This window comes from Meriones unguiculatus, chromosome 4 (genome assembly GCF_030254825.1).
Source record: "Meriones unguiculatus strain TT.TT164.6M chromosome 4, Bangor_MerUng_6.1, whole genome shotgun sequence".
Taxonomy (NCBI): domain Eukaryota; kingdom Metazoa; phylum Chordata; class Mammalia; order Rodentia; family Muridae; genus Meriones; species Meriones unguiculatus.
The window spans coordinates 87,847,791-87,868,681 of NC_083352.1; the positions used below are offsets into that span (position 1 = coordinate 87,847,791).

The 20,891-nt window shown below is 41.3% G+C and overlaps 1 protein-coding gene across 3 annotated transcripts in view; it reads right to left on the reverse strand.

Moving 5' to 3' along the window:
• Nucleotides 1–20,891, reverse strand: part of Kntc1 (kinetochore associated 1) — a 75,184-nt gene that overhangs the window by 52,938 nt on the left and 1,355 nt on the right. For all 3 annotated transcript variants that reach the window (XM_060382371.1, XM_060382370.1, XM_060382372.1), the window contains exons 2-19: nucleotides 18,973–19,137; nucleotides 18,307–18,427; nucleotides 15,939–16,054; nucleotides 15,328–15,403; nucleotides 14,306–14,383; nucleotides 12,920–12,954; nucleotides 11,586–11,696; nucleotides 9,538–9,631; nucleotides 8,358–8,410; nucleotides 7,945–8,060; nucleotides 7,333–7,387; nucleotides 6,201–6,299; nucleotides 3,373–3,416; nucleotides 3,197–3,262; nucleotides 3,007–3,082; nucleotides 1,593–1,718; nucleotides 1,414–1,503; nucleotides 201–254 (exon numbers count right to left, since the gene is read on the reverse strand). In XM_060382371.1, the coding sequence (XP_060238354.1) occupies nucleotides 201–254; nucleotides 1,414–1,503; nucleotides 1,593–1,718; nucleotides 3,007–3,082; nucleotides 3,197–3,262; nucleotides 3,373–3,416; nucleotides 6,201–6,299; nucleotides 7,333–7,387; nucleotides 7,945–8,060; nucleotides 8,358–8,410; nucleotides 9,538–9,631; nucleotides 11,586–11,696; nucleotides 12,920–12,954; nucleotides 14,306–14,383; nucleotides 15,328–15,403; nucleotides 15,939–16,054; nucleotides 18,307–18,427; nucleotides 18,973–19,101 (1,539 nt within the window). In that variant the 5' untranslated portion in view covers nucleotides 19,102–19,137. The remainder of the gene's footprint in view (nucleotides 1–200; nucleotides 255–1,413; nucleotides 1,504–1,592; nucleotides 1,719–3,006; nucleotides 3,083–3,196; nucleotides 3,263–3,372; nucleotides 3,417–6,200; nucleotides 6,300–7,332; nucleotides 7,388–7,944; nucleotides 8,061–8,357; nucleotides 8,411–9,537; nucleotides 9,632–11,585; nucleotides 11,697–12,919; nucleotides 12,955–14,305; nucleotides 14,384–15,327; nucleotides 15,404–15,938; nucleotides 16,055–18,306; nucleotides 18,428–18,972; nucleotides 19,138–20,891) is intronic.

Consider the following 20,891-nt stretch of genomic DNA (forward strand, 5'->3'; position numbering starts at 1 on the left):
CTACCAGGTACAAAGTAAAAATGCTGTATGGGGACTGGTCGCTTTGACTCTAAAACAAGCACAGGAACAGCACTACTTGGAGGACCATTTTGTCGATAAGGAAGTGGAGGTATTAAACAGTCGCTTGATATCAACATGCCTTGGAAAGAAACACAGCAACATCCTCATCCCCGAGTTACCCACCGATGCCATGTCATTACCTCCATGAAGCCATCCGAACAGGCAGGCCGGGCTTTGTCTTCTTTCTTCATGAGCTAAGCACAGAAGATGAGACAAAAAAGGTCATGGTGGGGATGGATATAGTCAAGACACATTGTATAAAGGGGAGGAAAAGGAAGGAAAGGAAAGAAACACAGGGAGACACCTCTGTCAGACTCTTCATAAAGACCATGGACTTTCTATGACTTGACAGAAAACATTATCTTTGAAAGTAAATTGTATTTAAGGCCCAAATGAAAAGAATCTGTTAAATGCAATGGTATTAAACAATGAAGAAATGATTTTGGAAGCTCAGCAGCTAAGATCATGTACTATTCTACCTGAGTACCCCAAATCAAATGGTTTAGCACAGGGGAATCTCATGCCCCTTTCTTACCTCAGAGGAAACCTGCATTCACATGCACAGATATACACAGAACTGAAAATAATAAAAATAGCTAGGTGTGCTGACTCACACCTTTAATCCCAGTACTCCTGAGGCACAGGCAGGCAGATCTGAGTTTAAGGCTACCTAGGTCTACAGAGTGAGTTCCAGGACAGGCAGGGCTATACAGTGAAAGCTGACAGACAGACAGACAGACAGACAGACACACACACACACACACACACACACACAAGCACTGGCTGCTATTCAAAGAACTCAAGGTTCAATTCCTGGCACCCACATGGTGGCTCACAAACATCTGCAACTCGGGTTCCAGAGATCTGACATCCTCCTCTGGGCCATGGGGTAACTTCATGCACACAGACACAGAAATGCATGCAGATTTAATCCCAGCACTCAGGAGGCAGAGGCAGGCAGCTCTATGTGAGTTCAAGGCCAGCCTGGTCTACAGAGTGAGTCTAGGACAGCCAAGGCTACAATACAAAGAAATCCTGTCTTGAACCCCTAAATGAATAAGAAATATTCATTTTTTTACACACCAAATAGGAGTTAGTAGTCATGAGGGGGTCAGAAGAAGGCACACAGGTCTCATTCTAGAGTGACTGTGCTGATGGGTGAACAAAATGCAGCGAGTACACTAGCACCCTGAACTTAAGGTGGGTACACTGTGTCTAAGGCAAACTGTTTCAAAGCTGAAAGAAAAAACATCGCTAAAAAAACAAAAAACACGAAGAACAAAAAACATATTTGTGCTAATAGAATTATCATGAGTGATTAAAGCAAATATTTTCAAAAGAAAAACAACTTACCCTGGTTTTGGCATAACTGAGCATTTCCTGTGTTGTTTCATAGGTTATCCACTGGGCCTTGAGGCAGAAATTCACCACAAAGTCATCATCCTGTTTCAGAAATGCCAGGCAAAGTCAAGTTAATAATGTTGAATAGCACATCAACCCAAAAATTCCAGTTGATGACTGGTAAAACTCACCTGGATTTTGCATAGATTTTCTTTAGCTTCATCTACCACTTGCTGCCATTTGGTTTGCTCACTGTTGTCCTCAGAAATCAAGGCCAGTTTCTCCAATATATCATTTGATTTGACCTTATAAACAAGCTATAACACAAGCAAGCCACACCCAGTGCCATGAAGCATAGTATTGGAACATATCTTGTCTCAGCAAGCTAAGGAAAACAGACTATAGTAGAAAGGAGTATCCTCCTGTGGCTCAGCAATGAGGCTCGAGCAAAGCAACTTTCTCTGGTCACAGGGCTGCCTGCCTATAGTCCCAGGACGAGAGCCAGAAGCAGGGGGATCTCCGGTAGCTTATTACCAGACTGGCCTATAGAGAAAGCTCCAGGCCAGCCAGGGCTTGACAGTAAGACCTTGTCTCAAAACAAACAAATGGAAGGAAGGAAGGAAGGAAGGAAGGAAGGAAGGAAGGAAGGAAGGAAGGAAGGAAAAATATAAAAAAAGGTAACTCTACCATCTGGAAAGTAAACCCAGATTATTAGGAATTATAAAAACTATTTTTTTTATTGAATCCTTAATAAACATGTCAAGAAGCATTCGAAGAGCTTTGTTCAAGCTAAGACACATTTGATCTAATTAACTGCTCAGTGATGGGTAAAGTAAACCTGCAAAATATGGACTATTCACCACTGAAGACTAAGGAGCCTTAGAGAAGCCATTTTTGTCACTGACAACATGGACCAACCTGTAGGACATCATGCTTTTATCATTACACAAGCCAGGCACAGAAAGATGCATGATCTCACAGATGCACAGCCCAAAAAAACAGAACTCACATAAGCAAAGCACAGATGCTGCTTACGAGTGGAGGGTTTAGAGGGAGCAGAGAAGGGATTTTACCAAAGGGAGGAGACTCTAATAAGCAAAGCAAGAGTAAGGTTTAGAGACCTACTAAGCCACGAAATGACTAGCATTAAAAATGTGTATTTCAAATTGCTACAAGAATAGTTGAACTTTTATCACCATTTTTTTTTTTTGTTTTGCTACTGTCTCTCTTCAGTGATCTGCCTCACTATGTAGACCCGCCCGACTCTGCCTCTCCCATTGCTGACATTAAAGGCTTGTGCCACAGTGTCCCCATGCCCGGCCTACTCAGATCCCCTGAAACTGGAGTTGCACATGGTTGTTAGTCACCATGTGTGTGGGGGAATGTGAAATCTGTCCCTTTTCAAAGAACAAGTTCTTTCGACCGCTGAGCCATCTCTCCAGCCCCTAGAGCTCGTTTTAATTAATTCAAATAAGAATGTGGTGGTTGTATCCCAGCTGCACACCAGATCATTACAGGTGCCCAGGCTACACCTTTCTGCAGCTCCTTAGTCCCCAGCACACCAAGAGACGTCTGCCAGGAACACCTGAACAAATGAAAGCTTACCTCAACATCTAGTCCAAACTGAATGGCAAAGCTCTCAGCTTCAGCAAATCTATGCTTGTGAAGTAACCGGCTCAGTCTGCAGAGTTGAAGAAGGAATTTCATCAGATGTCTATTCATCAAGGAATTTAAGTTGCTCATTAAAGAGCAAGAAAGACTCAAAAAAAAAAAAAAAAAAAAAAAGAGACGTTACCTGTTTTCTGGTAACACCTCCGTAAGGTACCTAAGTACTAAATCAGAGACAGAATCTTCAGATAGGCTGAAAAAAACACACCATGCTGTGAGTGCCCCTGCCATGCAGTATTCATGAGTAAACTCTAATTTAGCTGCTTTATAGTGCATCATCTGATTAGACAAAACATGACTTACTTAGGATCATTTTTGTGAATTCCTTCCAGAAGGTATATAGTATCCTATAGTAATAACAAAAACATGATTAAAACTCAAATGTAAAAGCCAACCAAGTGCTTTATAATTATTAGCATAAACAAATGGTTCAGGCAAGAATCATCCAACTATGAATTCTTAAAGTCACTAGGGAACAACTAAGGACAATGCTTTCTCCTGGTCTGGAAGCTATGCCACATAAACAACTTGCTAATAATAACAGGAAGGTCTGAACACAGGGAGGGATCTGGAGGGGCTGTAAGCAAGAGATAGCACCTAATGTCACCATCACAGGACAGGTAGTATAAGGACCTCAACTGCCAAAAGACCTTACATTAACTGAATCAAAATGAAGCAAGCAGACAAATTCACAGAGGCAAATCCTACAACAGGCTGGGGACGCTTCAAAACTGTCAGTGTCTCAAAAGACTCCCTGTCCATGACCACCAAATCCAGTAAGTAAGCCTGGATTCTGTCCTGGATAAGGAAAAAAGAACGAGTTCCAAAAAGCCCCAGGGGCTGGCAAGATGGCCTCGTGGATAAAGGCACTTGCCGCCAAGCCTGAGGGCTGAGATGGACCCCCAGAATCCACCCTCTACTTGTCCTCTAATTTCCACAGGTAGACTGCTCCCACACAAAATAAATAAATGGGTTTGTTGTTGTTGTTGTTTCTCTGTGTAGCCCTGGCTGTCCTAGAACTTACTATGTAGACAAGGCAGGCCTGGAACTCAAAAAATATTGTCTCTGCCTCCTTTAGCACTGGAACTAAAGGCGTGTGACACCACTGTCTGACCAAATGTTTTTGTTTGTTTGTTTGTTTTAAAGCTCTAAAGTAATTGGTGCGGTTAGTAAAATAATTATTAGTTTCCAAGGTTAATTTCCTAATGCTTTTGTATTAATATTAAATTTCCTAGTACAACAACCTTAGTGTATTAGAAAGATCTTCTTTTTGCCTATTTCCTTTCATCAGAGCCACATATAGCCCACAAAGGCTTGGAATTCAGTGTTTAACTGAGAATGACCTTGAATGTCTGAACCTCTTGTTCCTGCCTCCAAAGTGCTGGGATTATAAGTATGCGTGACCACACCCAGCAGAACAGCCTTATTCTTACCTTTTACATGTGTTTATTTAGAATGTGTGCCTGTACATGCATGCCGAAGTGCAAGATATAGTATTTAACGATAGGTGGAGGTCAGAGGACAGGTTGTAGGAATGAGTTCTTTCTTCCATCATGGGCTAAGGGCCCCGAACTCAGATTATCAGATACGGTGACAAACAACTTTACCGGCTGAGCCAACTTGCTAGTCCAGAAAATAGCCTTACTCTTATTTTCTTTAAAATAATTGTATTACATTTTATATTAGGTGTGCACCTTGTAAATGCATGGGCCTAAACATGAGCAGATGGTGTCAGATTCTCTAGACCTGGAATTACAAGTGTTATGAACCAAATTCAACTCCTCTAGAATCCAAGAATACTGTTATTCATATATATATGTGTGTGTGTGTTCTTTTTGAATTACTTTATATGTATGGGCATTTTGCCTGCGTGTATGTCAGTGAACAGTATATGTGTCTGTTTGCCACAGAAGCCATAAAAAGGTATTGGGCGAACAAAAGATGGAGTTACGGAGAGCTGTGAGTCTCCATGTAAGTGCTGGAAATCCAACATGGGTCTACTACAGGAGAAGCTGGTGGTCTTAATCTCTGAGCCATCACTTCAACCCTACAGCCTTATTCTTAAAATATACTGAAGAAGCTAGGTGAAGTAGCACAGCCTGTAATCCATCACTCAGAGGCAGGTGATCTCTGTGAGTTCAAGGCCACTCTGGTCTACAAAGCGAATTAAGGGCAGCCAAGGCTACAAAGAGAAACCTGTCTCAGGGAGAAAAAAGATAATAAACAATTTAGAGATGATAGTTCAAAAAGTATACAAGTTCCAAAATATATTGGAAAACAGTGCGCGCCTGTGTGTGTGTGTGTGTGTGTGTGTGTGTGTGTGTGTGTGTGCATGTGTGTAAAAGAGATGAAATAAATATACTACAATGCTTTTTGAAAACTATTACAATCGATGGGTATGACTGTGAACACTTTTAATCCCAGCACCCAGAAGGCAGAGGCAGGTGAATCTCTGTTAGTTCCAGACTAGTCTGGTCTACATATAGAATTTCAGCAAAGCTAGGTCTACACAGAGAGACCCTGTCTCAAACAAACAAACCAAAAAAAAATCACAATTAAAAAATATAAATATCACACAATGCATATGACTGTTATTTTTATACTTTTTTAAAGTAAAAGGAAATGAAAAAGTTTGTTATTCTAATTTGATCTTTATAGACTTTATAAGTGTACTGACAGGGCACAAATTTTTAGAATTAAAATGACAAAAATAAACAAAAGCACTACTGCTGTGAACACTGTCATCAGAAGTTCTGGTGGAGATAGAGAGAAAGCTGAGAGGTTGAATAAGGGCTGGACAGCTCAAAGATAGAGTATGCACTGCTTTTGCAGAGGACCCAGGTTGGGTTCCCTGGACTCACACCCAAGGGCTCACAACTGCCTGTAACTCCAGCTCCAAAGGATACGAAACCTCTCTCTCTCTCACACACACACAGAATTATAAATATAATTTTTTTAAATAAAAAAGCTGAATAGCAGATGAAGTTTGATCTCATCTTGTGTGACAACTAGGCTGGGTCTCCCGAGCATCTGCCAGAGACCAAGCCAGGTACTGCACTAAGTTCATTCATGCTGTTCTTACTCATAAAGAAAAACATTATAGCAAAGTGTTAAAACATGTATAAACATACCGTGCTAATTCCTGTTTGAACTAAGGAAGAAACACTGGATACTTCCAAAGAATATAGTATTTCCATCGCAGGTAAAGAATAAATGACAAGGTTTCTCATCTAGGAGAGATGAACAGTTCAGTAAGCTGACATAAACCTATCAGCACGAGCCAGTACTTCCTGTGAAGACATCTATTAATACATTTTATACAAAGCTAAACACAAAACCCACAACCCTCTTTTACTATGTAAGCAGTCCCACCACTGTTATCATGTAACTGCTACACACAAGCTTGTGTTCTTTAGAGACACGGAAAGCCAAAAGGAAGCAACCCTCTAGTCCACCTCCCCATCTGTTGAAGGAACACTGCACAGAACCCCTTACACCCCAGTCTGCAGTGCAGCACCTTCACAACCATCGACTAGCAAATGCCTTTTGGTCTGCCCTCCCTGTTTCTATTCTCTCCCCACCCCCTTCTCTGCCCTTTCTTTTCCTTCCTCTTCAGCACTGGAGGCTAAACTCGGTGCCTTGCACACACTAGATAGCTGCTCTTTCATTTTTAGCACTTGGTTTTTTGACATTGGGACTTGCTTTATAACCCAGGATAACCTTGAACTCATGGCCTTGCCATCTCCACCTCCTGAATGCTGAACTACAGCATTAAGATACCATACCTAGCTCAAATAAGTCTTAATACTTTTTTTTCCCCCAGAGCCAGGGTTTTTCTGTGTAGCCCTGACTGTACTGGAACTTGCTCTGTAAACCAGGCTGGCCTCAAACTCAGACAGATCCACCCATCTCTGTCTCCAGAGTGTCAGCATATAAAGATTTGATTCCTAAAATGTTTTGTTTGAAATGAAGAGCCAAGATTTTCATCTATCCTTTGAAAACTGGAATCCAGTTCTTCAGATTACTTCTGGTTTGTTGAAGTCTATGTGAACTACAGTTTAGCATGCTGTGAGCATTAAGTGGCATCAACTATTACATTGGTAAATGCTGTTTATCTCTGTAGCCAGGTAGGCCTTCAACTGTGATGATGCCCCCTCAGCCTGCAGAGCAGCCGGAAATACAGGCCTGAGCCCACAGAACTGGTGAGTAATTGTGATTTCTAACCCATAAAATGGACAACTATGAAATCAAGTCTTCCAGTACCTTCTCCTTCAATGTAGATGTCAGGGCAACTAATTTGAGATTTGTAATCCCTTGCCTAAAAGAGAAGAGAAGGTGAAGTTAAAAAGCTTTGCAAGCTGGGCAGTAGTGTCACACCCCTGTCGTTCCAGCACTGCGGAGGCAGAGGCAGGCAGATCTCTGTGAGTTTGAGGCCAGCCTGGTCTACAGAGCAAGTTATAGGACAGCCAAAGCTGTCTTTGGAAAACAGACAGGAAAACTGTGTCTTGAAACCCCCCCCCAAAGAAGCAAAAGACAAACAAACAACAAAACAAAAAACCCAAACAAAAAAAGCTTTGCAAGTTGCTGAGTATAAGCTTCCATAGTGATATTCTCACATAAAGGTTGAAATGCAAGCAGAGAAAACTGTTATTTCCACATGTGCAACCTGGATTCTCTTTCTACCACAATGATGTAGAAGTTCCAATTTTTTTTTCCTATTTGTGCCAAATAGAAAGCGGCAAATAGTGAAGAGTCCTTCCTCTGCCAGACTGCTTTGATGTGGTTTCCAAAAGAAAACATAATGGAAGATCTGAACAAATTCAGACAGTACATTTGGCTCTACAGAAATCACTACTAGCTAGACTCCCAACATACCAGGTAACTGATGAGGGAGAATCGGCTTCTGTCACGAGAAGAAACTGCTCTATGCGAAGAGAAGGCCAGTTCCACACAGGAGTGAGTGTGTAGGCGTCCCATAAGCTCAGCACGCTCTACAGGAGAGACAGTCATTTAGACACCTCTGTGATTTCGGAGCTAAACGTCAGGCTGTCTCTTGATACCACACTGAATTGAAGCAGACGCTGACAGTAATCCAACCCAGCTAACACTCTTGCCTAACATTTTTATTAATAGACATATCTTCACGGTGGAAGGAGGAGCTCAGTGGGAGAACACTTGTGTGACATTAATGAGGCTGTGAGCTGACTCCCTAGCACAAAAGCTCAAAAACCCAAACCAAACCAAAAATGATCACAGCAAATGAAAATGCTGAAGTATCAGAAACATACATCCGTATCAAGCACAAAAAGCAGGTTGTCGATCAGCTGAAATGACTTTGCTCCTGAAAGAGAAAGGGAGACAGCTAAGGATTTTATTTTACTATCACATAGGACCCAGTTTCCACTGTAAATTAATATATTTATTTTCATGCCCTTTTGGGCAGAACTACATTTAAATAAAGTTCTTACTTTCATCTACTCCTGCCTCAATTTTGACTTCTGTTATTGTTGCTCTCGTTTCAAGGTGACCAATAAAATAAAGCCTTTCCAAAGGTAATAATCGAGTGTGTCACAAACATGGGTGGAGAGTCACTGTGGGGTAACAAAATCGCCTGTGCTTGGAAAGTGGCTTATAACTATACTCCTGACATGGAAACTCACAGAGAAGAAATGCCTCAAATTTGAGGTTTGACTGGGCTAAATAGTGAGTTTCAGGTGAGCCCAGACTATAGTAAGAGCCTATCTTAAAAAAAAAAAAAAGGAGTTGGAGAGACAGCTTAGCTGTTACGATCCCTGACTGCTCTTCCACAGGCCCGGGGTTCAACCACCAGCATCCATATGGCAGCTCATAACTGTCTGTAATACAGTTCATAGTGATTTGACACCCTCACATAGACATACATGCAGGCAAAACACCAATACACCTAAAAAAATAAAGATAGATTAAAAAAAAAAAAACAAACCAACCAAAAAAAACCAAAAAAACCAGGGTGGACAAGATGGCTCAGTGCTACATAAAAGCACTTGCCATGCCTGAGAACCTGATCTCCGTCCGTCCCTGGGACCCACATTGCCTCTGACCTCTACATGCACATACATTAAGGCAACCAAATTTGTACATGTAATGGATAAGCTAAACAAATGTAATGGGGGGAAAAAGAAGAAAGAAAGAAAAATGGGCCAGAGGACTTGCAAGGTGGTTCAGCAGTGAAGGGCTGCTGCCACCGAGTCTGAGAACCTGAGCTCAGTCCCTGGAACCTACACAGTAGAATGACACAACCCCTGGAACTTGTCCTCTGACCTCCACACACAAACAGACACACCATTCAGGCTGGGCAGCACATACATGACACTATACTCCTAGGAGTGAAGGCTGGCTGATGAGAAGTTCAAGGTCAGCCTCGGCTACACAGCAAGCTTGAGTCTAGCTTGGGCACATTTGAGAGTGGCATCAGTGGCTTATCTTTACCTTTAATAATCTCCGTGTCCACAAAGTTCCTAAGGGACATTTCTTTCTTGATAGGATGTGGTTCCCATTTTGAGATTGCACAACTACCAGTCCCCTGGAAAAGTAAAAACAGTACATGCGTCAGAAATCTTCAGCCCAAAGGTTCCAGGAATTGCACAAAGCAAATGTACATAAGATGTACATATTCTGAGTTCAAGCTCGTGTATACATATGTCTATTGGGAGGATGCAGGAGGGTGAATACCCAGGGCTTTGTGAGACCTAAGCAAGCACTCTACTACTCAGCTATAGCCCAGGCCATTTTTATTTCATTTTCAGACAGTGTCTGGCTAAGTAGCCCGGGCTGGCCTCAAACTTAAGCTCCTCCTGTGTGAGTCTCCTAACCAGACATGTCTGTAGGGTAGGTTTACAGGGATGGGCCTTAACACCCTCCACCTAGAGGTTTTATTTTGGTTTCTCTCTTAGGTTAAGAAAAGACTCCACATGCCTGTAATCCCAGACAGAGGCAGGTGGATTTCTTTGAATTCTAGGCCAGCCTGGTCTACAAAGCAAGTCCATGACAGCCAAGGCTACACAGAGAAACACTGTCAAAAAAATAAATAAAAGAAAGAAAGAAAGAAAGAAAAGAAACAGAGGGAGAGCTTGCTGTTCTTCCAGGACCCAAATTTGTCAGCATCCACTATCAGTGTTCTACAACTGCCCGTATCTCAACCCAAGGAATCATGGGGCTTCTGCAGCCACATGAATCACACAGACAGACAGACAAGCAGATAGATGGACAGATAAAAAACAGAACAGTTAGGTTTCATAGTCATTGTTATTACTTGAATATTCGAGTACACATAATCAAACATCTTACCCTAAACAACAACAACAAAAAAAGCTATTCCAACATTATAAATTATAAACTCTTTATAATTATAAATTTTGTTTATGAAAAACAAAAGAAACAAAGAGAAAAAAGCTGGGCCTGGTGATTCATGCCTTTAATCCCAATTCTGGGAAGGCAGAGGCAGGAGGATCTTCTGATAGGCCTCTTGTGGTCACTCTGATGTGTAATAGCAGTACTTGACCAGTGTTCTAAGCGAGCTGCAGTGGTCAGACTTGAGGCTGAAGCTAACATGCAGTGGCATGGTTACGGGTGCTGCTCTCGCTGTACAGCCTTTCGGTTTCTTTCTCTGGTGCTTCTACGCTGAAAGAAATGCTGAAAAATGGCTAGGCAGAAAAATAAGACCCTGCCAGGTAAAAATAAAACTGTAGTACAGTGGCACTCACCTTTAACCCCAGCGCAAGAAAGGCAGAGGCAGGCTAGGCAGATCTCCAAGTTCAGGGCCAGCCAGGGCTACACAGTGAGACCCTGACTCAAAAAAAAGAAAAGAAAAATTTGGAGAAATCAACACCTGATGATGATCTAACAGAAAATTTAGTTAACTTTATGGTCATAAAGTTTTTTGTTTAGGCCTGGCTGTCCTGGACTCTTTGCAGAACAGGACATCCTCGGAACTCTGTGATAAAAGTGTGTGCCTGCCACGCTTTTATGGGATTAAAACTGTGTACTACCATGCCTGGCTTGCTTCTTTTTAAGAGATTTATTTTTTTTTAATTTATGATTTATGTGAGTGTGTATGCACATTATGTCCAAGTGTCCAGGGGCCACATTCAGATCCCCTGGAGCTTTTGTGAGCCTCTCAACTTCAGTGCTGGGAGCCATCTCTGGTCTCCCTCAAGAGCAGCAAGGGTTCTTAACTACCAAGCCTCTAGCCCCGATTTCTCTGTTCTTGTCATGTTACAAATTAGTTTGTACTTTAACTAAAAAGAACCATTTTAGGGGCTGGAGAGATGGCTCAGAGGTTAAGAGCACTGGCTGTTCTTCCAAAGGTCCCGAGTTCAATTCCCAGCAACCACATGGTGGCTCATAACCATCTATGAGATATGGTGCCCTCTGCTGCCATGCAGGCACACATGCAGGCGGAATACTGTATAAGTAATAAATAAATCTTTAAAAAAAGAACCATTTTAGGCAAAAATGATACTTATAAAAAGAATTACCCCAATTATCACAGGACTTTCACTTGCAAATTCTCCAGCCACGAGACTGAGACAACCAAGACTGTGGTAATTTTCAGTAGAAATAAAACTACATTTGAACTGTCCTTGTAACTGCAAAATTAAAAAAAATATATTAGAATATATTAGATATAAACGTTATATACGTCCAAGAAAAACCATAAAAAGCTGTTTAAATTAATCATCTATGGTTTTTTTTTAATTTTTTATTAATTACACTTTATTCATTTTGTATCCCCCCATAGGCCCCTCCCTCCTCCCCTCCCGATCCCACCCTCCCTCCTCCCTCTGCTTGCATGCCACTCCCCAAGTCCACTGATAGGGGAGATTCTCCTCTCCTTTCTGATCTTAGTCTATCAGTTCACATCAAAAGTGGCTGCATTGTCCTCTACTGTGGCCTGGTAGGGCTGCTCCCCCCCAGGGGGAGGTGATCAAAGGAGCAGGCCAGTCAGATTATGTCAGAGACAGTCCCTCTTCCCATTACTATGTAACCCACTTGGACACTAAACTGCCATGGGCTACATCTGTGCAGGGGTTCTAGGTTATCTCCATGAATAGTCCTTAGTTGGAGTATGAGTCTCTGGAAAATGTTCCTGGTGTTTTTAACAAAAATGAAAATCCCAGCTGTTCTATTTTACCAATAAAGACTCAGGAGCCAGATGCTGGGGTGAACACCTGCTAGCTTAGAGAGGCAGAGAAAGCACCCAGCTGACCTTCCTTCTCAGCTCGGGTATGGGTGGAAAAAACCCTAAAGGCTCACCAGCTGACCTGACAGTCCAGGAGGAAAAGGCCAAAAAAACCCAAGGCTGAAGGCTTGCTACTTCAAAGCCTAAAAAGCCAGGGAGCTGAGGCGCTAAAGCCAGAGCTTGAGCTAAAAGCTCTATTTTCCCATGCTGTCTTAAATAGCCCTCAACTCAAAATCCCTTCTACTCTTTAATCTCTGTCAGCTGGTTTCTTGCTCCACCTCTTGACCTGGAGTTAACTTTATTAGATCTGGTATACAGAGAGCTCTTGGATTAAAGGTATGTGCTAGGGCTGGGTGAACCACACCAGAATCACCTATTTATAATGAACAGAAAATTCTTGAATTAAAGGTGTGTGTTAGCGCTCAACCAAACCAAACAATAAACAGGGTTTTACAGTTCAGTTTTGGGGTTCACGAAGGGATCAACTATCTCGCAACACGTTTTTTAAAGTGTTCGATTACAGCAACTCATGAACTATCAGCTAGTACAACGATTAATCGAAGAACCAGTCATAGAAACAGTTCATAGTAAGTCAAAGTTTTAAAAAGGCAATTATGATTTTTTTCCTACCTTCTTGGCTGAATCCAAGTCTGTGTTCTCAATTGCTTCAAAAATAAAAATAAAAAGCAATCTAAACATAGTATCAATCTACAGGTTCATACAGACTAAAAACAAGATTCTTTGAGTTAAAGGGAAACCACTGCATCTTAGGTCAAAGTACATGGGTCAGGAGTCGTGAGTTTGTCTCTCCGACTGAGAGTACTCCCTGTGAGCACATACTGAGACAAAGCATCAGCAGAGCTAACAGCTTCATCATGTGCCTCCACTCCACCCACAGCACCCACCTGTAACTTTACGTCATTCAGGCTTTTACCTGTCTAGATCCTGCACTAACTACAAGAAATGACGTGTCTTAAATGTTTTTCTGTTCGTTGGAGACAAGATCTCTCTATGTAGCCCTGGCTGTCCTAGAACTGTGTAGACCTACACTGGCCTTGAACTCAAGAGATATTCCTGCCTCCCAGAACAGGGATTAAAGACATGAGCCACCACTCCCATCAAAAATGATGTATCTTAAAACCTAATCATATACATGGGACCTAACATGCATCTAGCATGCAGTAGATGCTAGTAAAGTTTGTTGCAACAAATTCCTCAGTTTTCCTGGCTCAGCGAGACTTACAGTCCATAACACTGGACTGCTGATTGCTACTGTGCATTATTTTGCATATTTGTTGTATACGGTATATGCATGGGGGTGCAGGGACACACGTACCCTTGCTTGGACATGCAGAGGACAGAACAGGATTTTATTTGTCTATCTCTTTTGTTTTGCTCTATGCCTTACTGTCTTGAGACAGGCTCTCTCATGAACAGGACACTTACTGTTTCAGCTGTGCATGGCTGGCCAGCAAACACTGAGGATCCAACTATATCCGCTCCCCAACTCCAGTGCTCGAGTTAGAAGCAGATGTGTAGCTAGGCCTGCTTTTTACACAGGTGCTGAGGATTCGAACTCATGTCCACATGCTTGCAAAGCAAGTGCTCTTACCAACTGAACGATCTTACAAGCTCGATATTAAAAGTTAGTCATTCCCATCACTGTGTTTATTCACTACTTCAAAAAGCCACTTGGCAGCTGAGATGTAGTTTGGTGGTAGAGCACTTGCCTAGTAAACACTAGACCCTAAGTCTGATCTTCATTACTACAAAAAGCCATTTTTTGTGTTGTGTCTTTTCTTCCCACTTAAACTATAAACTGTTAGAAAACAAATGCCATTCTTCACATCCTACCATAGCTTTAGCAGAGAAAAGTTAAGTGTTCCCTGAATACTTCAAAGCATACCCAGTGTCACAGGATGCAACTAAATTATAATTTTCTTAAAAAGAATATTTGAAGCGTTACTTGAAAACTAATAAACACTGTCACAAAACAATAAGAAAATAATATCTTACCTTGTTCTATTTGTGAAAGCTGCAGGTTTGTGATATAAAAAAATCCACTGTTTGTTAACAGCAACATATAGTAGGTACCTGACAAAATAAAATCATAACCAGTTTCTCTAAAAGGCAGGTGAATAGAAGATTCAAAGCAATATCGGGAACCAGTTCTAAAATCTCTCAAACTAGAGCTGGTGAGATGGCTCAGCAGGTAAAGATACTGGTTGCCAAGCTTGACAACCTGAGTTCATTCCTCAAACCCACGAGGTAAAAAGAGAGAAGCAAATCCCACAGGCTGTCCTCACTCCAATTAGTGAGCAAGAGGAATAAGGTCCTGGCCACAAACACACATACACACACAAATATAGTTTAAAGCCCACACAAACACATTTTTACATGCTAAACCCACACAAATATTTTAAAAGAACGTAATGTCAAAATAAAAAGAATGTATATGAGTGAAAAAAGCTAAGATAAAACTTGTTTCTTGAGGCTGGGCAGTAGTGGCACATGCCTTTAATCCCAGCACTTGGGAGGCAGAATTAGGCAGATCTTTCCGAGTTGGAGGCTGGTCTACAAAGGGAATTCCAGGACAGACAAGGCTATTACACAGAGAAACAGAAACCAAACCAAGCTAAACAGAACTTTTTCTTGGCATTATTTTCACCTAGAAGATACCTCCTATCCCAGCAGTTCTTTCTTCCTTAATAAATCTGCTCCAAAAAAGAAAAGAAAAAAAACTGCCAGGTGTGGTATCATAAATGTTTAATCGCAGCAGGAGGCAGAGGCAGGTAGATTTCTGAGTTTGAGGGCAGCCTTGTGTATATGGTGTGCTCCAGGCCAGCCAGGGCTACAGTGAGATACCATCTCAAAAAGAAAACAAAGAAAAATCGTTCCTTATATTAATTGTATTTACAGAAAACTTACCATAGTCTAGATAGCACAGCAATAAACTTACAATGCTAATTAAACATACATGTGAATACTTGGTTGGATATCCACCAAAAACCATGCAAAAAATGTTCAAAGAAACTGACCTTCTTTTGACCCGTCTTTCTCAATAATGAGATTCTGGTAAGTACGCTGATCATCATTAGCTTGCTCCACAAAAGCCTAATTGCAAACAGATTTCAATAGAAAGAGTAAAGTAAGACAGGTAATAGCATGTGAGTTGCTTAAAGCCTAGTCATCAGCTAGCACCAGCAATAAACCCTAACACAATAAACCCTAGCACCTTCCCAGTGCTGAGACCCTTTCTTACAGTCCCTCATGCTGTGCTGACCCCATCCATAAAATTGTTTTGTTGCTACTTCATAACCGTGATCTTGCTACTGTTATCAATCGTAATGTCAATATCTGATGTGCAGGATAACTGGTAGGCGACCCCTTTAGACGTTGAGACTCACAGGCTGAGAACTGCTGTACCTAAACCCTTCACCTGGAATCTGAAGACTGGACAAGCAACTCAGTGTCTTCAGAGCTTCATTTTCCTATTGACTTCGTACGTTTCTCCATTCTAATCCTTAAATACATAATTCTTAACTAAGATAACAGATTGTCTTTTTTTTTTTCCACTTTAAAATGGGTAAGTGATGGCTTGCTGGAGTTGTCTAAGAGTGTTGGCTGAAAACGGAAATATGGCTCTTACTTTGGTGAATAGTGTTTGCTTTGATGTGACATAGATAAGATGTAAGTTGCCACTTCTCTCCCCGACCAAAAGAAACTTTCCTTCTTGACAGAGGCCAACCACATCCACGTCAGTATCTGAAAAGTTCAAATCCACATCATAAGTGACTTTCAATAATCCTTAATTTCAGTTTAAAAAACACAAATTTTCACACGAAAAAGTAAATAATTTATACCAATCTATGCCAGGCATTGTGGTGTATGCCTAAAATACCAACATATGAGAGGCAGAGACAGGAGGATTGACAAGGTTTCTCTGTGTGGCCCTGGCTGTCCTGAAACTCGCTCAGTAGAGCAGGCTGGCTCTACCTCGCTCAGTAGATTCACCTGCCTCTACCTCCACAGGGCTGCCATTAATGGCATAAGAAGGGGCACTACAAGTTTAAGAGCAGTGTGGGTTAAATAAAATGAGCTTATCAAAACAAACAAAAAACCCAACAACAAAACAGAACAATCTTCTCACTTAATTTCAACACAATCACTAACCCATCACTTAAGTCATTCTTTAAGATTTTTTTTATGTAATTTAACTTTTTCTTTTTAAACTGTGACTCTTAAGCCTGACCTGGCGGCTCATGACTTTAAATCCCAGCAGAGGCAGGCAGATATCTGTGAGTTCAAGGCCATCCTGGTCTACAGAGTTCTAGGATAGCCAGGGCTATACAAAGAAACCCTGTCTCAGGGAAAAGATTGTGACTCTTTTAAAAAGATTATTTATGTGTGTTTTACCTAAACATTGTATCTGTGCCTGAGGAAGCCAAAAGAGGGCATCGAATCCCTGAAACTGAAATGATGAGTCCCTGTATAAGTGATGGGAACTTAACCCAGGTCCTTGGCAAGACCAGCCAGTGCTCTTAATAGTTGAACTATATCTCCAGCTCTTTTAAGTTGTTTTGTTTTTTAAAGATTGTTATTACTACACAGCCTAGGCTGACTTTGCAACTTGGTTTGTAGTCTGGGCTAACCTCTAACTCCCATTTCTCCAGCCTCAGCCTCCCAAGTACTAGAATTTCATACCATACCTTACTTCATCATTAAATCCATGCCAAATCAAAGAATTATTTCACACATGTATTCTAAAAGAGTACAGTGTAATATATCCTAGAAATAAAAGGGAACTCGGCAACCCACCCTCTTCATATGCATGAACCTAAAACGCGCCAAGATTAGGAACTTGAATACAAATAGGCTCAAACATTAGGTTTCAAATAAAAGAACTGGGAGGATGGGTTATTCTAATAAATACCACAAAAACCAGCAAGAAAATTAAATACTTGCTTACATGCATGTTGCCCTCAGACATTTTTTCAGCATCCTTTGAACCTAAGGCTCAAATAAGTACTGATGATGATTTTCTTGATATTCACCTAATTTTCTTTTTTTTCTTTCTCTTTCCTTCCTTCCTCCTTTCCTCCCTCCTTTCTTTCTTTCTCTCTCTTTCTTTCCCTCCCCATTCCCCTGGCTTTTCAAGACAGGATTTCTCTATGCAGCCCTGTCCCAGAACTTGCTCTATAGACCAGATTGGCCTTGAACTCAGAGATCCACCTACCTTTCTCCCTTTCTTCCTTCCTACCTACTTGCCTTCCTGAGTGCTGGGATTAAAAGTAACTAATCTTTGCTACTTTGTAGGTTCTTTTTCCCACCCTTTATTCTCATACTGGTTTCATCCCCTATTAGGAGATAGAAAAAAAAGAATAGGGGGACAGAGAGTGAGATAAGAGATCTGTGAATCTCATTTCTTTCCTCTTGTTTCTTCTTTGAGCATTACTAACGAATCACAACCAACTGCCCCTGAATGACAAAACCACCACCAACACTGTCTCTCAAGGACCTGGGATTTATATACCATCTGAAAAGTTCCCAGAATTCCAAAGGTCACACAATTGCAGAAACATCTGCAGCTGCCAAAACCCCACCTCTGCTGGATCATGAGGCAAATCATAGTCAGTTGCTGTCAGTCCAAAGTAGCCCCACATCCCCACATCTGTGATTAAAACAAAAACATACTCTTAAAATATTTTTGTGGGTTTTTTTTTTTCCAAGACAGGGTTTCTCTGTGTAGCCTTGGCTATCCTGGACCCATTTTGTAAACCAGGTTGGTCTCAAACTCATAAAGATCCACCTGTCTCTGCCTCCCAGAGAGCTGGGATTACAGGCATGGGACACCATGCCATGCTATTTCTGTTTATCAAAGAAACCAAAATTCCAGAATTTTACTATACACCACTGCCATCCAAGTCTTATAAACAATGGATTAAAGAAAACACAACCCATTAGAAATCATGAGTGATACTCACTGACTCTCAGCTATTTCCCTCTGAAACACTTACCAAATATAAGATACAACTGAAGTGATCTGCATGTACTATCAAGCAATATCACTGACTGGTCTGCAACAATTATAAATCCATCGCTTAAACTGCATGCTTGTATCTTTGGACTCAGTGAGGCCTGTAGAAGGGGAAAATATGACCAAAAGTAAAATAATTTTATATAAGCTTCATAATCCTAAATAGTATCATCACAATGCCAGGTGTGATGACTCACTTGTGTGTGTGTAACTTCCAGTACTCAGTGGGCAGAGACAGCCAAATCTCTGCTGAGTTGGGGCCAGCCTGGTCTACATATTGAATTCCCATATATCCAGGGATACATAATGAGACCCTGTCTCAGAAAACAACAAAAGCCAACCAAACCAAAAAAAAAAAAAGGTATATTGCCATATACCTTACTTTAAAGCATAGGCATATAAGACCTTTCTCTTTAGTCTGCCTATTTGTATATTGCATGGCATATATTAAATTTGTCCAGGATCCTAAGAGTGGGCATAATCCAGGATGGACACTAAAGAGCAAATGTTAGCTTGTTCAACAATTTGTCTCCCAAGGAAGTGTTCATCTTTGGCAATACTGCTCCTAAGAGGAGGCAGAACTTGGATGCCAATTTCCTATGGTTGATGTTTGAACCTTGACTCAGAGTCGGTATGAGGCCATCACCTTCTCAGAGGAGATCTTCCCAAGCAAGTCTGCTTGGTATAATGCAGTCACATTTTCTTTTCTTGAACCGACATTGAGATATCCACTTCCGGTGTCATCACTTGTTAGCAGCTCAATGTTGTTCCACATGTTTCTGAGACTGTTCTTCAGAGGAAGGACTCTTTCCTGGAACAACACAAAAGGTTACAAATCAAATTATGTAGATACAAAGAATTCAGTTCTTTGGGAAATGAAGTCTTTCTCAAAGAATAAAACCCAAAAGCTTTTGTCTTCAATGCTATTGCCACACATTTTGGCTTAGTAAGATGAACGGAAATGAACTATGATTATCACCAGAGAATATTGTATTGTCTTATTGTCTTACATACAAGTCAGTATGATCTTATCATCATATCCTAGAGCTGGACTCAACATCTAAATATTCCAAAATTTCATTTGAAATTAACTTTAATGAGCATAAACCCAGGTTCTAAAGTCAGGCTGGGTTAGCTCAGGATAAACATTTATTTGTTCAGCAGAACAAAGAGATTAGCTGGGTACAGGTGGCACAGAGGCATTGGCAGGCAGATCTCTGTGAGTTTGAGGCCAGCCTAGTCTACAGAATGAGTGCCAGAAAAGTCAGAGCTACACAGAAATAAAAAAATAGAAAGATGAACAAAGAAATTTTTAAAAAACTGAGCAAGAATAGAGAGAAGGAGCTCCAAGACAGGAGCCCAAATAATCTTTGGGAAGCTAAGGCCCTATTTCAAAGAGAGGCCACTAATATTGCTTCACTCTTCGATCAATAGATAGATAGATAGATAGATAGATAGATAGATAGATAGATAAAGGGGTGTTTGGAATGTAGCTCAGTTAGTAGAGTGGTTGCCTGCTTGCAGGAAAACCATAGATAAACCCCCAGCACTGTATAAACCAGCTGTGATAACACACGGAAGGATCAGAAGTTCAAGGTCATTCTTAGATTAGAAAAGAATCTGGGCTATATGAGGCTATCTCAGAAGAGATCCTGGCATAATGGCACACCTTTAAGTGCAGCACTTGGGAGGCAGAGGCAGGTGGATCTCCCAGCCTGGTCTACAGAGTGAATTCCAGGACAGCCAGGGCTACACAATGAAACGCTGTCTCAAAAAAACAAACAAGGAGGGGACTAGGTTTCTGTTTGTTTGTGGAGCTGAGGTGGAACCCAAGGTTCTGTGCAGGGCAGGCAAATGCTCTAGCACAGCTGCAACCTGTCATGAGTTGCTTTCTCCCTTCATCAGTAACTACAACTGAAATCTGGAAGAGGCTTTTACCAACCTCATTAGCAAACACAATTCACCATCTGTGAACAGAGTGGGACCAAAATACTAAGGTGAAAAATATCTCTGGATAACTTCTAAGAACTGAGGGGAAGGGAGGTGACAGAAATAGCTCTGTGGTTAAAAGTGCTTGCTGCTCCTCGAGACCAAAATTCAGTTCCCAGCACCCACATTGGACAGTTCACAATGACGTGTAACTCCAACTCCAGGTGATCTGATGACCTCTTCTAGACTCCACAGGCACATACATCCATATACGCATACACAGAAATAAAATCATTAAAAAAAAAAAGTCTGAGAGGGACTGAGGATATAGCTTAGTGGGAAGTGTGAGTTTATCATGCTAGAGATATTAGGTTTGATCTTTGCCAATAAAACAAAGGTGGAGGATTGGAGGGTATAGGCCAGCTATACTGTGTGAGTTCTAAGTCAGCCTGGGTATGGGAGAACCTCTTTTTAAAGAGATTTTGTGCATGTTGGTACATATCTTTAATCCCAGAAACTGGGAGGCAGGTGGATCTCTGTGATTCAAGCCCAACCTCGTATATACAGTGAGCTCCAGGACGACCAGAGCTACATAATAGAGAAACCCTGTCTCCAAAAACAAACAAACAAATCACC